Raw genomic sequence first — 23265 nt, forward strand, 5'->3', positions numbered from 1 at the left:
GAATTAAGGTCTGTTGTTTTAAGTGCTTCTGTAGTCACTTGTAATGGCAGCCATAGGAAATTAATATAGGTGTACTTTTCTGAGAGGAGGGTGCAGAGCTTTCATCAGACTCTAGAAGAGGTTCTTATGAACCCCAAAAGGTAAAAGATCTACTATGTAGAAGATTAAGCAAAACCACCTATAAACAAAGGAACTAGAAATTTTTTTTAAACCTGCAGAACAAGTAGTTACTTGGATAAGGTCCCATAGTTAGTAAATATTGAAGTAAGAAAATAACAAGCTTTCCTATGATATCTAATCCAATATTCATTTCACTATCTCTTGGAGTTCAACCCTACAAATGCATTAAAAGGCAGTGATTCCCAAACAATTAAATAGCCTGTTAAAAATATAGGTTCTCAGGCTCCATCTCAATATATTGATCAGAATCTCCAGGGTAGAGAAGTTCATATATGTACATGTTAAAACTCCTCTGATAATGCAGATGTGCAGACAGATTTGGGAACTACTACTATCAGGCAAGGATCAGTCAACTTTTTCTCTAAAAGGTCAGATGGTAAAACTTTTAGGCTATGCAGGCCAAGAAGCAAAATTGAGGATATTATATAGGTATTTACATGACAAATTTGTTTTCCAACACATTTCTACAAATTTTTTATTGACAAAATTCAAACTATAAAAATAACTGAATACAACTTTTTGCAATATTGGTCTACTAATGAGTAGAATAAAATCCTTTCTTGCGAGGGGTAAGATTTTACTTAATTGGGGTTCAAAGTTCGTGTTTCCTATCATCAGCTCAAAATCAGTTGCAAACCGTCATCTATAAAAACCTCCTGAGCTGGAGAGGACTTGCAAAACAAACAGGCAGTGGGCTGGATCTGGCTTAAGGGCTGTAGCTTGTCAACCTCTGCAGGAAGGTATAAGGAAGAAGAAGGAGCCACAGCCGCTGCCCTGAAGCAACTGACGAGTTAAAGAGACAGGAACAGCAAAGGTGAAATCAACAGTGAAAAACATGAAGCAGAATCCTGAATGTTTTATGCTGTAGAGCAGTGAGTCCTAACTGTTCCAAGTATGAAGAGTCTTTTTTAATGTCACAAAATGTGACAAGCCCTGGGCCTGGCAATACGGGCACTCAGAGCACAGAGAAATGATACATGAAATCTGAGCATTTCACCAACACTTGTCTTACTGTCCTAGATTAGTAGCCTAATAAATAGTTGGCTTTATATCTTGTAACATTTACCCCCTCCATCATTAATAGACTGTTTCTCAAAGTGAGTGGTACAGCAATCTGAAATTAATTTAAATTAAAAAAAAATGTGGCAGAGATCTATGCTAGTAGTTTTTTAAAGCAATGAGTGAAAAGATCTGTAACAAAAAGCAACTGTAAAGTCTATAATGCTTTTAAGGGATTTCTTATTAATGAGAACAGCAGCTACATATATTTGAAAAGTATTAACATGTATTTATAAGACCCATTATTTATACAACCACAGATGTTACTTAAGATGTGTATGGATTCTTGACCCCCTGAGAGAACTCTGAAGCACTGCCGAAACCCTCAGCCCAAAGGTTCATAACCACAGTTACAGAGTAGATGCCAAAGAGGTTCAGAAAGAAGGAAACAGTAGAAACTGGAGTAGCGGGCAAGGACATCATAGGCTTAGACAAGGAGATAAATTTTCAAAGAAACTGAAGAACAGATTTTAGGGACAGGAAGAATATGAATGAGAAAATGCAGAGGGGCCAAGGGAAAGCAGCCTTACTGAATAAGAGTTGAGAACAGGATCAAATTATGGAGGCCCTGCCTTGCTGCCTGCCTCTGTCACCAGAGCCAGCATCTAAGTGCTTTCCATGTTTCATTGTATCAAGGAGCCCTGATTAGCTTTCTCTCATTCAGTCTTAGAATAGATTCCTAAATACCTGAGGCATGTAAGTAAATGACCCTGGTTTCATCAGGTACAACTCTAAGTGGATTGAAAGCTAAACTTTTAAATCTTAAAAAAAATTTTTAAAGCCTTCCCTTGACCCAATTTCTCTCCTGCAACTATCACTCTCTATTCCTTCAGAGCCACGCTTCTGGAAAGTCATACGTTCATGTTTCCATTTTAGCTCCTCCAGTCACATTCATCTCCAACCCACTCCAAGCTAGTTTCCACTTCTACCACCTCAACGAAGCTGTTCTTGCCAAATCAATGAAAGGCTAAACCAGCTCTCATCTTACAAAAGGTAAACTCTCAGCAGCTCTCATGGAGAGCCCCAGCCCTGGAACACTGCTGACTCTGACACACACTTGTAGGGCAGGCATTCATTCTACTTCTCTAGCTGCTCCTTCCCAGGCTCTACCATCCTCCTCTCCCCAAACTCCAAATGTTGGCATGCCCTCAGAGTCTGACCCTGGGCCTCTAATCATTCAGTACTTACAATCTCCCTAGGTGAACCCACCCATCTCCATGGCTTTAAATACCATTGGTAATTTCCCAATTTATCTTTCTAGCTCAGGTTTCTCTTCTGAGTTCTAGACTGCATATCCATGTCTACTTCAGAGCTACACTTAGATGCTTCTCACTCAGCCTGTGCTCAATTTTCATCCTTCCTCTCGACACTGCTCCTTCTGTGGGCTTCCCTATCCACCCAGCGTCTCACACCAGAAACCTCATGGTCACCCCCGTCACCTGAGCATGTATTCCATCCTTTATGTTCAATCCCTCAGCAAGTCTTGACAGATTTCCTCCTATAAAACTCTCCAATTAGTTCACTCCTTTCCATCTCTACTGCCGTCACCCTTGGGCCAAGCAACTATCTCCTCACCTGGGGAAGCTGAGACTCTTCCAGAGGGTATTGCCTGCACACTCTCACTTCTCTCTAGTCCATTTCCACAAAACAGGCAGAATTACAGATACGAATCTGATTTCATCGTTACAGTTACAAATTTCAGATACGAACCTGGGTTCATCATTCCCTTGCTTAAAATCCTTGCATTGTTTCCTCGTAGGATAAATTTCAAAATCCTCAGTAAGCACTACAAGGCCTCAGTGGACTTGGCCTCATCGGCTCACCCCCACCAACACCACCACCCCTACTACTCTGCTCTTCATTCACTCCATGCTGCAGCCAACCTGGCCTTCCCTTTGTTCCTCAAACATGACAAACTCTTTTCATCCTCTGTATATGTGGCCCCTCCCCCAGCATCACCTGGTCCACTCATACTTGAAGTCTGAGTCTCAATATCACTTTCTCAAGGAGGCCATTCCTCCCTGACACCATCACCTCCAGAACAAGCTCTCTGTTACTTATTCTTATAGCCTCTATACTTGTTGTTTTCACACTTGTGATTACACGGTTATCATGTGACTCCTTCTGTCTCCCACATGAAAAAGTCAACAGGAGCTGTCCTGTTTTATTTGTCAGTTTTATTTCCACCACCAGCATGGTGCTTGATGGAGAAGGCACTCAAGTATTTGGTATTAGAATAGGTGACTGAATGAATTAGAATGTAGTTAAACATAAATTGCTTTGAAGCATTTCATAATTTACAAACATAAAATTCAGTTAATATTTTAGTTAGACTATGGCTTAAATTACTAATAATAAATTATTTTTATTTATTGATTACAGCACAAGAACTATATTGAGATATACTGTTAGCTAAGTGTGAATATCCTCAAATGTATTTCTAAAACTATTCCATAAATTTAGCTTTTATTCATTTAGACATACCTTTCCCCCAAAGGTTAATATGTTTTCCTAGGCATTAATATAATGATAATAATAATGGTAATAATAATATTATTATTATTTATAGAAACATCATGCTATTCACTTTACATTTAAGCTTCACAAGAGATAAATATTATAACCTCCATTTTTAAAGATGGTGAAACTGAGGCTCAGAGAGTTAAGTAACTAGTTCAGTAAGTTAAGTAACTAGTAACTATAACTAGTTATACAACTAACAATGGGTGGTAGCAGGACTCAAACTCATACTAACTCATAAGTCAACGTTTTGGGACTTCCCAGGTAGCGAAGTGATTAAAAATCCGCCTGCCAATGCAGGGGATGCAGGTTCGAGCCCTGGTCCGGGAAGATCCCACATGCCGTGGAGCAACTAAGCCCGTGCGCCGCAACTACTGAGCCTGCGCTCTAGAGCCCATGCCCTGAAACAAGAGAAGCCACCGAAATTAGAAGCCCACGCACAAGAAGAGTAGCCCCCGCTCAAGGCTACTAGAGAAAGCCTGCACACAGCAACAAAGACCCAACGCAGCCAAAAATAAATAAATTAAAAAAAAATTTTTGTAGGTCAATGTTTTTTTCTAATATGTCGTGCTGTCTCCAATATCATACTTATTTAGCAATAACTATTATTTGTTAAAAATACAACACCTGTATATAAGTATTTGAGGCTTAAAACAGCTTTAAATGATTATTTCAGCTTTAAAATGACTGCCTAATTTAGCCTCTCATATACAAAAACTAATTCTATCCCACCCATAAAAAACAGCCTGTGACTCATTCAAAATGACATCCTTTTTCCTTATCCATGTAATCCATACTTTATTCTACAACATAAATTTAGCTTCTAGTTAATTTTCTTCTCTGCAAAGACCTCAATTAACTTTAAAATTAAATTAACTTTAGAAAATGGAACCATCACATGAGCGGGAAATCTGTATATTGAGCTCCATTTTTCAGAAAACTTTTCGCAGAAGCATTTTGAACACATAGTTCATAGCAAACTCAACTATTCCCAAAGCCATCCATCAAAGTAGAAACTATGCCAAAAATCCTTTTGGTAGAAATTAATCTAAATCACACTCTCTAACACAGTATTATACAAATCAATAACTTTGCTAACTGGCAGCAGGCAGTCAATAAGCATTTGATTGATCAATCGCACAAGATACTTCTACAACTAAGGTCCTGTTTTCTTGACAGAGCAATAGGAAAGAAATATCGTTATTCCTAATCACACTATTTCTAAGACAACTCCTAGTGAAATACATAGCTAGTAAGCATTTCCTCAACACAGAGGTAAAAAGGGGTGATTTAACCCAATTATGAATGTTAATTCTTGAAAAACACGGTTTTCAGTAAACACTTTTAAATCCAAAACAGCTTTAAACTAGTTCTGATTAGTGAACTAGCCTCATTATTGAAGTCATTATACATATCAAAAAGGATCATGAATTTTTAAAGAATTAAAATACAACAAAATATACTTAACATTAAAACTTAGTACAAAACTACAGTAATAAAGAAAGCGTGGTACTGGCATAAGGACAGACATATAGATCAATGGAACAGAATTGAGAGGCCAGAAATAAACCCATATGGCCAACTGATATTCAACAAGGGTGCTGAGATCATTCAATATGGAAAGAATAGTCTTTCCAACAAACAATGCTAGAACAACTGGATATCCTCCACATGCAAAAGAATGAAGTTTGGACCCCTACCTTACACCATATAGAAAAATTAACTCAAAATGGATCAAAGATCTAAACATAAAACCTAAACTCTTAAAAGAAAACATAGGTGTAAATCTTCGTGACCTTGGATTAGGCAGTGGTTCCTTAGATGACACGAAAAGCACAAGCAACCAGTGAAAAAATAGATAGGGTACAGTATATAAAATACAGAAAAAAACCTTATAACTCAATACTAAAAAGACAAATAATCCAATTTAAAAATGGGCAAAGGATTTGAATAGACATTTCTCTAAAGACATATATAAGCACATGAAAAGATGCTCAACATCATTAGTCATTAGGGAAATGCAAATCTAAACCACAATGAGCTATCACTTCACATCCACTACGATGGCCAAATTAAAACAACAACAAAAACCCAGAAAATAATAACTATTAGTGAGGATATGGAGAAATTGGAACTCTTCTACACTGTTGGTAGGAATGTACAATGGGACAGCTGGTATGGAAAATAGTTTGGCAGTTCCTCAAAAAGTTAAACATAGAATTATCATATGACCCAGCAATTGGACTCCTAGGTCCAAGAGATTTGAAAACATATGTTCACCCCCAAATTTGTATACGAATGTTCATGGAAGCATTATTCACAATAGCCAAAATGTGGAAACAACCCAGATGTTCATCAACTGATGAATGTATAAACAAAATGTGGTCTATCCATACAATGGAATATTATTCAGACATACAAAGGAATAAAGTACTGACACATGTTACAATATGGATGAACCTTGAAAACACTATGCTATGTGAAAGAAGCCAAACATATAAGGCTAAATATTGTACAATTCCATTTATATGAATGTCCAGAACAGGCAAATCCATACAAAGTAGAGATTAGAGGTTGCCAGGGGTTGAACGGAGGAGGAAATGGGGAGTGTCTGCTAAAGGGTTTGGGGCTTCTTTTGGGGTAATGAAATGTTCTAGAATTAGTCAGCGCTGATGGTTGTACAATATTGTGACTATAATAAAAACCATTTATTTGTTAAATATAGTGAAATTTATGGTATGTGAATTCTACCTCAATTTATATATGTATATAAATTTTTAACATATATAGTAAAGTTATATTGTTCATAGTTTAGTCTTTTGATGATTCAAAAACATCTTGATGTGTTTAAATTTACAGATGTTTTATCCCTTAAAGTGTCAAATAATGTAAACTCCAAGTTAATAACATATGCAAAACGGTTTATATACCTGATTCATAATGGTTTCTTAAAGTTTAATGAGTAATAAAAAAGTTTGGGGCTTCCCTGGTGGCGCAGTGGTTGAGAGTCCGCCTGCCGATGCAGGGGACACGGGTTCGTGCCCCGGTCCCGGAAAGATCCCACATGCCGCAGAGCGGCTAGGCCCGTGAGCCATGGCCGCTGAGCCTGCGCGTCCGGAGCCTGTGCTCCGCAATGGGAGAGGCCACAACAGTGAGAGGCTCGCGTACCACAAAAAAAAAGAAAGAAAAAAGTTTGGGGAAAATTGTTTTACTAGCAAAACTTGATCAGATCTACCAAACCTTAAGAAAAAGTATAACCTCATAACTAAAATTTATGCATGTTTTTTACAATACTATTTTAAAATTATCTGCACTATAATTTAAAGAAACAGAAATCAACTAGACTTGCTTTGTTTTTCATATTCAAAACATGAAAAGCAAAGAGAATAACCAATTTTTAATAATCTAGATTTTTATATGACTATATTCAAAAGAAGAATTGAGACATTCTACTAATTAACGAGTGCACAAATAACAGGAAACATTTCACTGGGCTAGTAATACGGTACATGAAACTTGAAAAACCCGTGACCACAGTTCTTACTAACAGAACTTTATTTTTCAGTTTTCATGGCATGCCTCTGCTACATGAAATCAGCAGCTGAGGTCACTAACAAGCTTTCAGTTTTAATGGTAGAACTCATTAGTATATAGGCACTATTAAGGCATATAAATGCAAAACTATCATATGCCCAGCAGAAATAGCCTAGTAATTGTTACTTGAGTATTTTTAAATGAACATCATCTGAGCCTCTGGGGTCCAGGCAGGTAATGTAAACGAGCAAAGCAGGTCCAGAGTAAAACAAGGAAGGCGTGGGCTCTTGGGTGAAGTGGAGAGCACAGGCCCATCTAAAGGAGGCGGTCATCACTCAGCTCCAGCAAACTGCTGCCAGATGTGAGAGCCCCACACGGCCAGATTTCTAATTTCTCAAGAGCTGGAAATCTTGGTTTTATCTTTCATGTTTTGGGAAATCCCCCTAATTTTGAAATGTTGGCAACTAATTAAAAGAAAAGTTGAAATACTGCGAAGGTCAAATAAAGCCCATCAGCTGCTGAATATGGCCACTAGTTTGCAAACTCTGAAAAGAAACTCTTGAAACTAGTTTGTAACAGATAAACTATAAATATACTATATTTAATAGAGATAATACACTTTTTATTTTACTAATATATATACTTAATATGTTTAATCATTATAATATACTATATTATATTTTCAAAGTTTGGGGGCACTAGTCATCCTTAAAGTTTTCAAGGTGGTCTATAGACCAGACCCTAGAGAGCAGTAGTAATGTTACATTTCATTCATATTCCTTACTCAAGTATCAAAGGTAACTCACTTCTTCCATTCATTTTGGTGACATTTTCTGACTGTAGCCAAGTGGAAACAGAGTGGATATCTTAACTATACTCCAGTGATAAGTATTCCAAGAATCAAAACAGTTTGAGAACCAAAACCCAAAACAGTTTAGGAGGAAAAAAACCTTGGGGAGGCTATTTCTTGCTTTTGGACAGACCTTAAAGAAAATTAATTATGTAATAAAGTTGGTCTCCATTTTATAATAATCAACTAGTAATGCATTAGAATGGAGACAGAGTTGACTGAATTATAATTACATAGTTGAATAAAAGTCTTATGTTGCACTTTCTGGCATGAACACAGTAGAGTTATAGACGTGAATCTTCCTGGAAAATATACATAGCAACAAGGAGAAAGAGGAAAAGAAAACCTCACAAAACTTTTCCAGCAAACCTAGGAGAAAAAGAAAAATATAAAAACTCCAAAATACATGAGATCTGACTGAGATCAAACAAAGCTGATATCAGACAGAATCTATACTGGGAGTGGAGAGCAGAGACAGAACGTGTGGCATGTGATGAGGAGGGCCCAATAATGGCAGATCTCAGAAAGCAACAGCAAAACCACACACTCTTAAGGAGAGGGATTTACACTGGCATGCTGTGGCTGTGTCCCTCCAGTCACAGCTGCAAAGGAAGGAGTGGGAAGTCCAGAATTGGTGGCAAAAAGCCTCCTAGACTCAGTCTGGTTTGGAGAGGCAGAGGACTTGTGGCAACACAGAGAACACACCCAGGCGCCACATGTAAAAAAAACTATCTCTGAGGCAGAAATCTGGAAATATACCTTGGCCCCACCCACACCTCCTACAAATAACTGAGGAAAATCCAATTCACTAAATCACAGGGAATAAAAATGTAACTGGCACAGCACTGACTTGGAGATACTATAAGAAAAATGGTAGAAACAAGCAGCATAACGTACCAGCTGTCAAACAATACTGCTAGAAAAACATTACAATGGAGAAGATAAAAACTATAACTAAATATTCTTGCATGAATTTAAGAAAATCAGTGAAGCCACCCCACTATGAAGAAGCTCACAAAGCATAAATAAAATAAGAACTCAAGGAAGAACTGTCTAGACAACAGGAACAAAGGAAGCATGAATTGGCAGAACTCAAGGAAGAAACAGAAGAAAAAACAAAAGCATCACAGAAATGAAGAAGAAACTGAAAGCAGAACAAAGAGACATTGCAGAAGACACAGTAAGAGACATTAAAGACAGAAACAAACAAATGAAAAAGTGTTTAAAAGGATTAAAGAGAAAATAATAAACAAAAAAGATATACAAAGGGAGATCCAACAGACATATAATTAGGGTCACCAAGAAAGAAAACCAAAATGATCAAACAAAATAAATATTTAAAGTTATAATTAAAGAAAACTTTCCTGAAATAAAAATAGATTTGAATCTACATATTAAAAGGCACACATGTGCCAGTATATCCTACACCACCATATCCTAGTAAAATTACTAAATATTAGAGACAAAGAGAGAATCTTTTGGGGCCAACAGGCAAAAAGATCAAATCATTAATCATGGGAAAAAATTCAAGTTGGCTTCACACATCTCTACAGCAACATTTAATGCCAGAATACATCTGCACAACACCTGTAAGATACTCAAGGAAAGAAAGAGTGAGCCAAGGATTTTATACCTGCTAAGCCATCCTAAGTGTAAAGCAACAAAAAGAAGTTCTGAAAATGCTGTAAGAATAATATTCCCATATTATTTTCATGACTCGTTATTGAGAAACTACCAGAGGATAAACTTTAACCTGCTGCAGGATAACTGGGAAAAACTTCTGCAAAAGTGCTTGGGTGAGCATTATATATATTTAACTGAAAGATTAAGACTAAAACAGAAAGAGATAAAGGTGATAAAGTAGAACACAAACATTATAGGCTATAACAATGTATAAATTCAAATAACAAAAATTGGGTGAAGGGAGAAAGGGAGCAGGAAGTATAATAAACTTACTGCTTACCTTGATGTAACAGCTGGGAGTCAATAGATAGCCTTAAAGCTCACAAATCAAGCAGTAGAAGTAAAAGCATACATAATAGTGCAAATGTAAATACAATTGTGAATACATACTATTCACTATTGACTGAAACTGGGTGATGCAGAAGAGAAAGGGGAAGAGAGAAGAGAGTATTTTAAAAGAATTTTACCTTTCTTCATAGAAAACAGCTAATAGTTACTATGAATAGAGAACTAAAATATCTTATAAAGTAACTAATAAGACAAAAATACAAACCTTTCTAAATATCAAAAGAACAAAAAAGCAAAGAAAGACTACACAGTGAAAGACTTAACATTTATATAATTAAAAACACAAAATACAATGACAAATTGACTCATAAAGCAAAACCTAACTCCATGCTGATTTAGAGATCTATCTAAATCAAAATAATTTAAATAGTTTGAAAACAAAAGGATGGGCAAAGATATACACGGCAAATGTAAAAAAAAAGAAAGAAAGAATTATTTGACCCAGCTCTTTCTGACTCCAGAATCTGAAGTCTTACCTATAAACAAAAACTGCAAATAACGTTTCATGTGCTTCTGTAATAGTGCATGTATACGGTATGTGTACATGAATGAATATGCCTTATATATTTTTAAAAACTATAACAAATTACTCAATTATATACAGTTTTTGAAATAAGACTAGATATCAAATTTCTGAGTTTAAAGAATTTAGTAATATTTATCTTTAATGGTATATAAAAATTTTTCCTTATAAAAATGGTAATGGTATATAAATGGTATAATGGTATATAAAATTTTTTCCATATAAAAATCAAAACACTACTGAAAACTCCTCACCTGGATTTATGTCAAGATAAGTTGTCGATCTAAAAGCATGCAGTAACTCCTTATTCTATGACAATCTACTGTCAAGCACTCAAATACTAAAATTTGAGTTGTTCTCTGAATCTTAAGGAAGTGGCATTTTATGAAATTTATAGTATACTACAAATTATTCTGTTGAAGCAACAATTTTTTTTTAAACCTCTTGCAGAAAGCCACAGCTATAATATTGCTTTCAGGTGTTAAAGATCTGTAGCTTCAGAAAGAGATTTCATGCCTCAGAAACAAAAATATGGGTAGTAAAAATTAAGAAACATTCTAGGAATATTATATAAAGGTCAATAACGGCTCTATAAATACAAAAATACACTTGTGGCAGCATCAACTCAGTTAATGCATAAGAGGAAGTAATTGTGAAATCTGTTTCAATTTCAACATCAATAATAAAAGGGGGGATAATAATAGTATCAACCTGATAAGACTGTTGTGAGCATTAAATGACTGAAACGCTTAGCACACTGCTTAGCTTATATTGCAATAAATGTTAGCTAATATTATCATCACAAAGATATAAATTTCAAACTGATGTATTATTCAAATCTTTTAAATCTATTATAATTGCTGATGATAGAATTAGCCCCACAGAGAAATATTTCCCTAATGGAAAAAAAAAAGAATGTAAAGCTGCTCCTTTCCTAAATGCCCTACTCCCTCTCTGCTACCAGCTACCCCTGGGGCGAGATCAGGAGCCCTTCCTCTTTCATCCCATGGTACATCTCCATTAGAGCATTTTATCAGGATGTGTTCATTGTTGTTGGCACTGTCTTCCCCACCAAGGCTACTGTGAACTCCTTAAAGTCAGTGATTATGTCTTTATGCATCTCAACACCTCCAGGGCACCTGTTCCCACACATAATATAAGCTCAAGTAAGGTGTGTTAAATTAACAAATGTGGTATTGTAGGTATTTTGTGTGTGTGTGCGCGCACGTGTGTGAAAAACATGATCCAGTTCAGGGTTTATATTCTGTGGATTGCAATGATCTTGATTACAGACTGAGCTGCCTTAGCTGCCTACCTTCCTGAAAGGTCTGTTATCAAGATCAGGAAGGCAGGCAGCTAAGGCAGCTCAGCTGGGACCAAGAATGAAAGAAGAAATATTTAGACACTTACAGAGTACCCTGTGAGTACCAGGCAATGAACCGGGCTCTAGGGTTGTAAAGAAGACCACATCTCTGTCTATAGAGAGCTCACAGCCCGGTGGGCACGGAGCAGGTAAGGATCTCCCTCCTACTAGTTAAGAAGAGATGCTAAAGTTAAGGCTAGATCAAGACAGCTGATGCCCAGAATTCTCCTAAATTTCAGTGCTCTTTCCACGAGAACAATGCCTTTCAAATGTTGACAGGCTCATAGTAAAAAATGTATTCTGTAGCACTACCCAGTACAGACACATACACTTCTGATATTTTCTATTTAATTATTTTCTATTTCACTTTTTTAAAATGTTCATCTTGACACATTAAATTGGTTTATGACTCAAAGGTGGAAAAATACTGCTCTAGAAGATATATTTTAAAACTCTCTCTAAAATGTCAAAGTCAGATATAATTCCTAATAATTTATTCTTCTCACACAACGAATGTCCCAGCAAAAAAAATAAAACACTATCAAATAATCAAATAACCCCCAAAGACTAACACAGAGCCATGACAGCTGTCACTTGGGGAGTGGGAGGAAGCTAAACCTAATCTCCATCAGCTTTCTCTAAAGTAAATACCCGATCTAAGGGAAACAGCTATTGCTAAGCAAAAACAGGGGGCTTGGTGGCAAGTCCCCTGGCACCTCAGCTCTCTTCCAGCCAGACTGTGGCCCAAAAGACTCTCGTCATTCTACACAAGAAATTCTGGAGCTTCCACTTACATTGAATATTTTTAAATTATTTTGTGTAAGAGACTTTAATTAAATGTGTTTGGATGGGGAACAATGAATTTATTAAAATAAGTGAATGAAAATCAAAATAAACATCTTATTTTAACAAAATCTCTCACTGATATTTGCCAATCTTCACTTAAATTGAGGGCAGGGGAGTGTACTGATTTATCCCAGATCTGAATGAAGCATGTAGAAGTGAATCATTAATTAAGGTAATAGGTTTTTTTGGTTTGCTCTTGAAATAAGAGAGCAAGGCAGTATACAACTTTTCCTCAACATAAGATGCTTATACAGCACTTCCCACTAAAGGAAATATGATAACAACAATCATCACTACCTAGCTGCATATTAGAGATGAAGAAACCCCAACATTCTCAGTTATTTCAAGAAATGTATTCCCCTGAACAGATGTAAAGTCAGAAACACGCAGAAAGACCAGAAAATCCCTTTCCCTCCTCTGTGTGCACAGACAGTACTCCAGCTCTGAGAACGCAGATTAAGTATAAGAACGTTCAGTCAAGTTCTTGGGCTTACTAGCCTCACCATTCCCCATCCAAGAAGCATGTCTGAGTTTAAAGGACTCATTTTTTGTGACATTTGCCTCAAATTAAAGGACAATTTTATAAAACTTTAATAAATCTTCCTGTCCTCCCCAAAAGAAATCTGTTTAGAACTGTGTTGAGAAAAATATTCTTTTATAAAGATAAAATGCATTTTTTTCTAAGAAAAAGGAGAATGTCATACCTATTATTTATCAGCTCCATCCAGTAGAACTTTCTGTGATGATGGAAGTGTTCTATTATCTCACTGTCCAATACAGTAGCCACTAGCCACCAAAACCGAGCACTTGGAATGTGACTGGTGTGGCTGAGAAACTGAGTTTTAAATTTATTTCATTTTAATAAATTTAAATTTAAATAGCCATATATGGCTGGCAGCTACCATTTGGGGCAGTGTAGATTAGATAATCAACTTAAGTCCTCAGCAGCAAAGCTGAGTAATTGACTTACCTTAGACAGAATGACACAATTTGAAAATATATTCTATACCGATATTCAATTTTCAGCTTCCTAATTAATATTTAGTTAACTAACATTTAAGGTTTCCTCAGAAGTGGCTTTTCAACAAAGTTTGGCAATTTTTATTCTAGAACGTGAACACACTAGATCTGCTGAGCAGGATTCCTTTGGCAACGTTCAATTTTCCATCTGTGAAACTTAAGCACAGGGAAAGGGGAAAAAAAACAACTTAGGCCCACCCTCCTCTTGATACAAAGGTAAGAAATAAAACACATAATCTATACAAAGCCTAATACAACTTCCTAGACCCTTCTGGGAACATCTGCTCACCAACCCTTGCTTATGTTTGCTTCTTTAGACCCAGTCGTGGCTTTCAACAAAAGTCATTCCTACATTTGTTTGACCTTTTGACTGTGCTCTGTTATGACCAGACCCTCTAGAAGTATTCTGTTTATAGAAAGACCATTTAAAATGTACATACTAAAATATCCTATATTTAAATGAGACCAACTGATCAAATGGTCAAAAAGCAGTAGCTTGAAGAAGAGCAGATGCTTCAGAGAGACTAAAATATGCAGATCATGCCAAGACCACCTTCCAAGCAGGTGGCAAAAGAAAATGCGTAGTTCTATAGGCAGCAAGGAAGAGATTCCCCAAGAAAATATGCTTAAAAATACACTGCAGCCTTGCTGTGGCCATAGGATAACTAACTTTAACTTCAATCAGCACCACTGCACTCCTTACAATCTCAAGGTAAATGCCAAATTATTTTTTTCAAGCTTCTCATCATGCTAATACTTATACCCAAATATTCCACAAACACACACACAGGCACAAGTGTTTCAGTAATTTCATTATTTTTAAGTAGAGTGAACTTCTAGAACTTGTATCTAAAAATACTATGAGCTCATTTAAAACAAGCAAACTTAAGTATACTGTGCAAAGAACAAAGCCACTCATACCGCATAGCATACTGGGGAAAGCTCAGACTATACAGAGCAAAGCAATTCTATGACAGCAGTGCAGTTCAGGTAAGAATTCAACACCATAGATGAAAACTTAATTTTTTTTCTCTCCCACTACTACTGCTACACCAGGTCCCAAAAAAAGGACTCAAAGTTCACCTACTGTATGTAAAGAGCACTGGGATCTCAACAAGACACATAACAAAGAAGCAATGCCTACACTATTCCCCAGGCTTCAGGTCTTGCAGAATAATAAATGGCATTGACAGAAGGAGAAAAGGCTTCATCTGGGGCAACTAAGAGCACTCTGATCTAGCAAGAGACTGTCAGACTCCATAAAATCTGTGTGCTGTCAGTGCCCTCACATGTGTGGATAAAATCTGGAGATGTAGCCTGGGCAGGAAAGAGGGAGACAGAAAATTTTCAATGGGGAACTGCAGTGCAGTTCCACACTAAGAGTACCCTCCTCACTCTTCCAAGATACGACCTACAGCACCTGCGGCACTATCTCTAAGGAGCTTATCAGCTATAGAATTCTATGATAAAGTCTCAATGTCTAAGACAAATGCCAGAAACCTCAGTGCCTTTTTCTTTATCCTAATTCTTAGAGGAAAGAAGTCAAATAAATATAATAAACAATACAGAATTTTCACAGCAGGGGCATAAGTTCTCAAAGCACATAAGGCTTATAAACAGAAAATAAACACTACTTATTCGGTTCTTTAAAAGTTCGCTTCAGAATAGAATTAATAAAAATCTACTAAAAGACACTTAGAAGATAAATTAGCTTAACAGGGATAAAACTTAATTTCTTATACTTAATATTCTAATATAGAATTAGGAGATAAAACATAGATTCTAGTAAACAAAAGAAACACATAACAGAAAAGAAAGCCATTTTTTGCTTGGCTTCAAATGTGAACACAGTACGACACACTGTGAAAAAACTTATTAAACTATCTTAGCACAAATGGGGCTCAGTACTTTTTCTTAATGCCTAATGATTATGGGCTAAATATCTCACCTCTTCATTTTCCAAGCCCTGAAGCCCTATAAAACTCACTCCTACTCCTCTAGGAGAGCTTTCACATACTGGTTTTAATAGACGTCAATCATTTTAAAACATTATTTAAGGAATTTATCAATATATAATTACGAAATTATACTTCTGAAAATATCATTCTTCCTAAATTAGGATTCTGGAAAAAAACAACTCAGTAGAATTGTTTTCTATTTATTTTTTCAATAGTCAAAGCATCTTCCACCCAAAGTGTAATATATATATATATTTTTTTAAATCATGGCTCCTGACTTAAGCATAACATTACAAAATTTTTAATATGCATTAAAAAAGTGCTCTCACTCTTACCTGTATATCCAGCATACCATCCCCAAGAAGCCACCATTCCTAAAAGCCATTTGTACATGATTCCTTCAATATACCAGAACCGCTTACTGTCCAGCAGTCGAAGGGGCTGAAGCACAATTACATAGCAGATGTAGGAGGAAATAGCAACCAGGTTGTTGGCGACCATGAAGGCAAATCTCATCAGGGCTTTCACCAAGATCCAGCCCAGCCACGGAGCTTCTTCCAAAGTCACAGCCATTCTCACATTGGAGACTGTCCTGTCTTTCTGAGATGAAAAGAAAATTCATTTAAAAAGGAAAATGGATTAAACACATCTAGATAGTCACCAACAGAGAAATCACCTCCAGCACAAAAATAAATGAAAAAATCGAGGGTCTAAGCTTTCCTAGTGTATTACCTCGGCGATCTGTCCGGCAAATTCCAGAGGGGGACAGAGAGCAAGGGAGGAGGAGCCGCACAAGGTCAAGGGAGCTGTTCACGGAGGCACAGCTATGTCATAATATATTTAGCAAATGATAACACTATTCCCACCAACTAATCTGTGGCCGGCCCGCACCGCGTCTGACTGCAGTCTTCTGTTGGACTTTAACGAAGAAAAATAGACCCACTTGCTTCACACACGCTCAGTTATCTCCAAACTGACGATACGAGTGAAAAGAAGACTAAAACGGGGACCTCTAGATCAAATCTCCCAGACACTGCGACCTCGGTACCCTCACCACGACCCTTCCTGCACTGATTCATTCCTTTAAAAGGTCTCTCGCGTTAGCAAAAAGAGTTAAGTTAAAATTGTTCATTTGCGGCAAATCGGGTCTTGTGTTCCTTTTTTTTTTTTTTTTACAGAAAAAAAGGGGGGCGGCAGAAAAGAAGGCAAAAGGGTGAGAGGAAGAAAGTGGGCGATAATAAGGAAAAAAGGATTAAGGACAGGAGTAGGGGGAGGGGAGCAATAGCAGAAGGAGGTGGAGGCAAAGGGCCAGGGATGAGGAGCACCGTCCCCGACCAGAGGGCAGGGAAACCAGGGATGATGAAAGAAGCAGGGAAGAGGAGGCGACGGCAGAGCTCAGGGGGCGGGTGGGGCCCGCCGCGATTTCCGCGATGTGGAAGCGTTAGGGCGGCGGTCTCGGCCCGCGCGCCGGGCTCACCTCGGCGGGCGCGGGCGGCGGGCGGTGGAGCGCGGGAGACGGTGGGGCCGGGGGTCGGCGGCCCGGGACGCGGTGCTGCGCGGCGGCGGCGGCGGGTGTCCCCGGCCGAGGGGTCGCGGTCATGGACCCGGCAGCGGCGGCCGAGGCGCGGCGCGAGCGGGCGCGCGGACGCCCTACTCCCCTCGCGGCTGCCTGCGGACAGAGGGACGGCGGGGACTCAGAGGCCAGACCTGTCACCGGGGCGGGTCCCGGGGAGGCGGGCGGATGCCCAGCACCCCCGCCTCCTTCTTGGGGCCTACCGCGCTCTCGTCCCTCATGCCGCTGCCGCCGCCGCCGCCGCCGCCTCCGCCTCCTCCCCGGGCCACGCGACTACGACACCCCTTCCCCGGCCCCCCAGCGCCTCCCCGGGCCCAGCCCGCCGCAGCCCCGGGGCCTGAGCCCACCGAGCCTGGGGTTACCTCGGGCTGGCCCGGCCCCGGCTGGGGCTACGGGAGCCAGAGGAGCCGGAAGAATGCATGGCAGGCGGAAGGAGGAGCGGCGGGGCCCGGCCCCGCTCCGGCTGCGGCGCGCCCCGCGCCCCGTCCACGGCGGTGCCGAGACTCGATCCCCAGGGCCCAGCCGCGTTCGCCGGGGCTGACGGGGAGGGGCGGCGGGGAGGAAGCGGCGGGAGTCGAGACTGCTGCAGAGCCGCCCCCAGAGCGCCCTCTAATGAAGGCGCGGCCGCCGTCGTCCGCCTGCTCAACCCGCCGCCTGCGCTGCCGGCGCCGCCGGCGCCAGGGATCCCGCTGTCCGCGTATCGAGGCCCTTGGGGCTGCCTGGCCCCTAGGCCGGGACTTGGCTCAGCGCGGGACGGAGGAAGAGGGCCACTCGGAAAGATCTAGGAATGAGCACCAATCCTTACACCACACGAGTGATTTGGTCCAAATTGAGAGCCGGTTTTTAGCCAAAACAGCCGTTTTTCATTGTTAAGGCTTTCTCTCCTGACAAACGCGATCGCTGCCCAAACTGGAAAGCTGTCTCCTTGAAGACTGAATGTCCTCTTTTCTTTCCTAATGAAACCCAGTTGCTCTCATGGCTTTTCTTCTGAATCTCCCCAGAGTATTAAGGTCTAGAGTTTAAAATCAATTCATGTTAAGTGCCAGAACTCTTGTTCCTGGAAAGCACCTGGAAGCACATTAATGACAATTATGATGCCCCATCCATTCTCTCGCCCTCTCCGCCCCCAGAAGAATCCAGTGCGAATGAGCGGTCCACACAGAGACACTGAAATTTAGTTAGTCAAGGAGGGAAAAGCATGTAGGCAGTGACAGTCATTGAGTAAGTGCTCAAAATTTTGTGGCCATAAGTACCCCGGACAGGCCTGGTTATTCCCGAGGTACTGTAGCTGTATTCTGTTTCAAAGGTTGGACCACCAGAAGAAAAATAGAGAAATAGTCCAATGGCCTGCCCACCTGAACATTCTCATATGACCTACCTAAATTTCAGTATTAAAAAAAAAAAAACTTATAAAATCTTGTTATATCCCTTAAATGGGGGTAGGGGGGTGCGCATTTTTTTGTGTTCCTAGTGAACTGCCATGTTTAACTCAGAATGCCACTTATTCCGCCTATAAAATGTTTATCACTGTGTTTGTTTTGGACTCTCAACGACTTCTCTCTCTTTCTCTCTCTCTCTCTCTCTCTCTCTCTCTCAACCCTTAACTTCAGCTCCTCTTTGGCTCACAGATGAAGAAAAGAAAACTCGCCTTACGAACATGTGAAAGAAAATATTCTATTTCTATTCCCTTGGGTGATGAGGAAATATGAAAGCACAGAGCCTGGCTGAAATAATTTATTAGATTTCTTTCCATTTATTATTCATTTGTTTTTATTTATATATGTTGCTTATCTATTTCACCAATATTATATTCTAACTGTACAGGGCATAAAAAGGCACAGACCTTGTCAGAGATCTTTCTATATAAGATCAAATGATGTATAGCAATGGAAAAGTTAAATATGACCTTTCTATTCCTTGTATTTCCTCTGAGAATTTAGGTGCCAGGCAATAGAATCTTTAAATAAATCTCATGAGAGAAATAATATATGTACTGTAGATTATTGTTTAAAATATATCATTATACTCTTAAGTGGGTAAGACAGGTAAGGCATATATTCTTCCAAGAATCAAGAATAAACTCCCCTAAGATTCCATTAGGTCCATCCCATTCAGCATTCCTCACATACTGGCAAACACTGGCTGACACCTGGAGAGAGATAACCTACCATGTGATCTGTACCCGGTTCCTGGATCACAGAGCATCTGCCAGAGCTTCAGATACTCCAGCACTTGCTGAGTTGGAATTAGTACCAATCAGTCATGCCCAGAAAAGGGCCAGAGGTTGGGCAAGACCTTGCGCAGTGGGTGTCAAACTTCAGCATACAAAACATCACTACAAAAAAGATTCTTGGACCTCATACCAGAAAATTTTACTACTCTAGGTCCAGAGGGGCCTGAGAACATGCTTTTTAAAAAGTGTCATAGGTGGCTCTGATGCAGGTAGGGTATACAGACCATGCTTTAAGAAACTCTGAGCTAGAGGTATCCTGAGATAATCACATCCTTTCCTTGACCCTTCATGATTTTAACTCATTTAATCATATCTGTTCTCATCTGTATTAGTTTGCTAGGGCTGCCATAACAATATACCACAAACTGGGTGGCTTAAACAACAGAAATTTATTTTCTCACGGTTCTGGAGGCTGGAAGTCCAAGATGAAGGTGTTGGCAGGGCTTGTTTCTTCTAAGGCCTCTTGCCTTGGCTTGTGGATGACCATCTTCTCCTTGTGACTTCGCGTAGTCATCTGTCTGTGCATGCAGGTGTCTGGTGTCTGTCTCTGTGTCCCAATCTCTTCTTACAAGGACACCAGTCACACTGATTAGCACCCACCCTAGTGACCCCATTTAATTTAATTACCTCTTTAAAGGTCCTATCTCCAAATATAGCCACATTCTGAGGTACTGAGGGTTATGATTTTAGTATATGAATTTTAGGGGGACACAATTCAACCATAACATCATCCTTCTACTGTTTACACTGCAGAATTCTGCCATTTCAGTAGCTTTTTATGGGAGAGATGTGGAAACCCTAACCTTGAATCTTTCAGCTAGTCCCCTCTTGACTGGCTCCAACTTCATTAGACTTATCTTCAAGCTAAGCACATCGTGTTTCAGGTGTAGGTATGTCTTGTTTCATTGCCCAGGATGAATGAGAGGGCTTATCTTTTTAACTTTCTTGACCACAGCAGCGTGTTCAGTTTCCAGACAATTCAGTGCCTACCATGGATAAGGAACTGCATTTGGTCTAGCTTCTTCAGGGAACAATTGTTCAGGGCACAATTTCAGATGACGCTTATATTTATTTCTTGTATTTCAGAGTTCATTCAAGATATATGTTTTGTATTCTTTTACCTTACATATAATACCTCCCTCTTGCCTATATGGTTTTTTTGCCCCGCCAGCTTTCAATTTACTGAGACAGCCTCCTGATATTTTTCTGTAGCTTATTTTCACAATACCACAGGCAGACAGATGCATATATGCTCTGAACGACTGCAACAAGAAGGTTGGGATGGCCAGTTGTTCAGGGTAGAAGATCTATAGAAAGCAAGGGCCTTCTTCAATGACTAACTAGCCTCCAGTCCCCTATCCAACTACCTTAGAGCCAGGTTTATCAAAACACAAACATAAATTAAGAATTTTGCCATCTTCCTATAGTACAGCCCAATAGGGGAAGAAGGAAAACAAGGAGACCCCACCCTATAGCCACAAGACTTATAGTTTCAGTTTCAAAAGCCCACATTTGAATCACAAGAGGATGGTCCTTTGAAAGAGAAATATGACTTCTCGCATTTCCAGGAGTCTCCAGACATTTTAAAACAATCTAACCACAACACCTGAGAAGGTTTAATTCCACCCATCTGGTCCACATACATCCAACAAATTAGGTTATAACCAGGGAGGAGCTCCCTTGGGCAGAAGAATCCTCCTGGGCTCTCTCTTTTTCCTGGTGGCAATTATAAAAACATTTCACCTACCTTTACCGGGTTCTGCACTAAAGCGCCAATGAAATATTTCCTCTCCAGGGGAAACCCAACCAGCAGTTTTATAAACATGCAATGACTTGATACCGGCCTCCCACATCACTAGAAACAGTTGCAACCTAGAAATTAGCACCCCAGACAGTCATGCATTCTGACTGTCGTCAGCTTTAACTTCAAAAAAAAAGGGAGATATATATATACCTAAATATATATAAATATATGAAATATAGAGTTTTCTTCTATATTAGTATCCATAATCATTTTACATAAAATATGTTAGGACTTATAACCTTAAAATTTTTTAGACAAGACTTGACTACAGCTTTATTTAAGCCATTTCAGCAACTCTTGTTATTAACAAGGTTGACCCTAAACAGTTTTGTGAAGTAAACAATTCTCTCTTCTTCTCTATGTCCCCCTCTTCTTCGACTAATTTCCCTTTTCCCCTCTTGATACTGAAATGGTACCTAGTTTCCAAGGGGCACTGAAGACCCCACCTAAGACCTCCACCCCCAACAGACAACACTCTTTAAGCTAGAACCTTCTTTCTCACCTATCCAACATTGCATTTCCTTAGTTCAGCCCAGTCTTTCCTGCCTAGTGTGGTAAACTAATCCCTGCTGAGTTGCTAATGGCTAAAACCCACATTCCCTCTTCCTGAAGTATTAACATTTTATAAAGGACTTCCTTAAAAGCATTTCTGTCGGTAGATTCCCAGGTACTGTAGTGGAGAAGTATTCTTGTAAGATATTTTGGAGAGGCTATTTCAGCAAGTTCCTTCGCTGACAGAACCTACGAAATCATGTAGTACCCCTAAGAATAAGACAAATTCAGATTTAAAATTGTCTTTTCCTAACATAATAACTAAAATAATGACATGTTGTTGATGATTATGTTAAAATAGTAATAATAGTGGACACTTATTGATCACTTTCAACACTGCAGGCCCCGTTCTCAGTGCTTGCTTTCCATGCATCAACTCATTCATTCTTCACAAAGACCTTATAAGGCCCTACATTTTACTGGTGTAGAGATTAAGTGATCTGCCCCAGGTCATTCAGCCAGCAAGTGGCAGGGCTGCAACTGGATTCCCAGTTCTCAGGCTCCAGAGCCCATTCTTCTGACCACAAACTACAGTGCCTCTCTAGGAGGGGCTGGTAGAAAAGCCACTCTCCACCAGAAGGGTGAGAGAAAGAGAGAGAGATCGAGAGGAAGTTTCAGAGGATGCTACTCTTCTCCAGCCTCATCTCTTATCACTCCCTTCTCACACCGTCTTGAAAGGATGCACTGTGCAACTTCACACATACAAGCTCATGTATTTTTTTGTTCATGCTTTTCCCTTCTCTGTGCTTTTTTTGGGGGGTGGTGGTGCTGCACTACACAGTTTGTGGGACCTTAGTTCCCCGACCAGGGATCAAACCAAGGTTCCAGGCAGTGGAAGCGTGGAATCCTAACCAGTGGAAGCATGGAATTCCCCACCAGGGAATTTCTCCTCTCTGTGTCTTTTTGATTCTACTCATCTTCGTGGTCCAGCTAAGATATCAAAGGATCCATACCCCCAGCCCCACCCCCAGAATTCATTCTTCCTCTGTGTGCATTCTTATAACCCAATGCTTACCATACTGTAACAGGCTTGGATGTTTTACATTTCAGGTTCTCTGCTAAAATTAGAGGTTCCATATCACCTGTCTTTCTCATTTTTTTCCAATGTCTAGCTTAGTGCCTTATATCTGGTAGGAAAAAAAATTGAATTCAATGTTTACTTCATTTATTCAGACTAAATCATTTCATTTTTTTAAGTTGACAGTAGGATACCTTGAAT

General features: G+C 39.4%; 1 protein-coding gene across 7 annotated transcripts in view; it reads right to left on the reverse strand.

Moving 5' to 3' along the window:
- Positions 1 to 17959, reverse strand: part of LPGAT1 (lysophosphatidylglycerol acyltransferase 1) — a 65827-nt gene extending 47868 nt beyond the window's left edge. For 2 of the 7 annotated variants that reach the window (XR_007476942.1, XM_049708984.1), the window contains exons 1-2: positions 17362 to 17553; positions 16220 to 16484 (exon numbers count right to left, since the gene is read on the reverse strand). Coding sequence is in view for 6 of the 7 variants with exons in the window: in XM_049708984.1 (XP_049564941.1) it covers positions 16220 to 16484; positions 17362 to 17484 (388 nt within the window). In the remaining variant the exon portion in view is untranslated. Of the gene's footprint in view, positions 1 to 16219; positions 16485 to 16616; positions 16638 to 17361; positions 17554 to 17819 lie in introns of those variants that run through there. The other 5 variants (XM_004275277.4, XM_033438071.2, XM_049708992.1 and 2 more) reach the window with 5 other exon arrangements.
- Between the last annotated feature and the right edge of the window lie 5306 nt (positions 17960 to 23265).

The sequence above is a fragment of the Orcinus orca genome, chromosome 1, assembly GCF_937001465.1.
Source record: "Orcinus orca chromosome 1, mOrcOrc1.1, whole genome shotgun sequence".
In the NCBI taxonomy this organism is placed as follows: Eukaryota; Metazoa; Chordata; class Mammalia; order Artiodactyla; family Delphinidae; genus Orcinus; species Orcinus orca.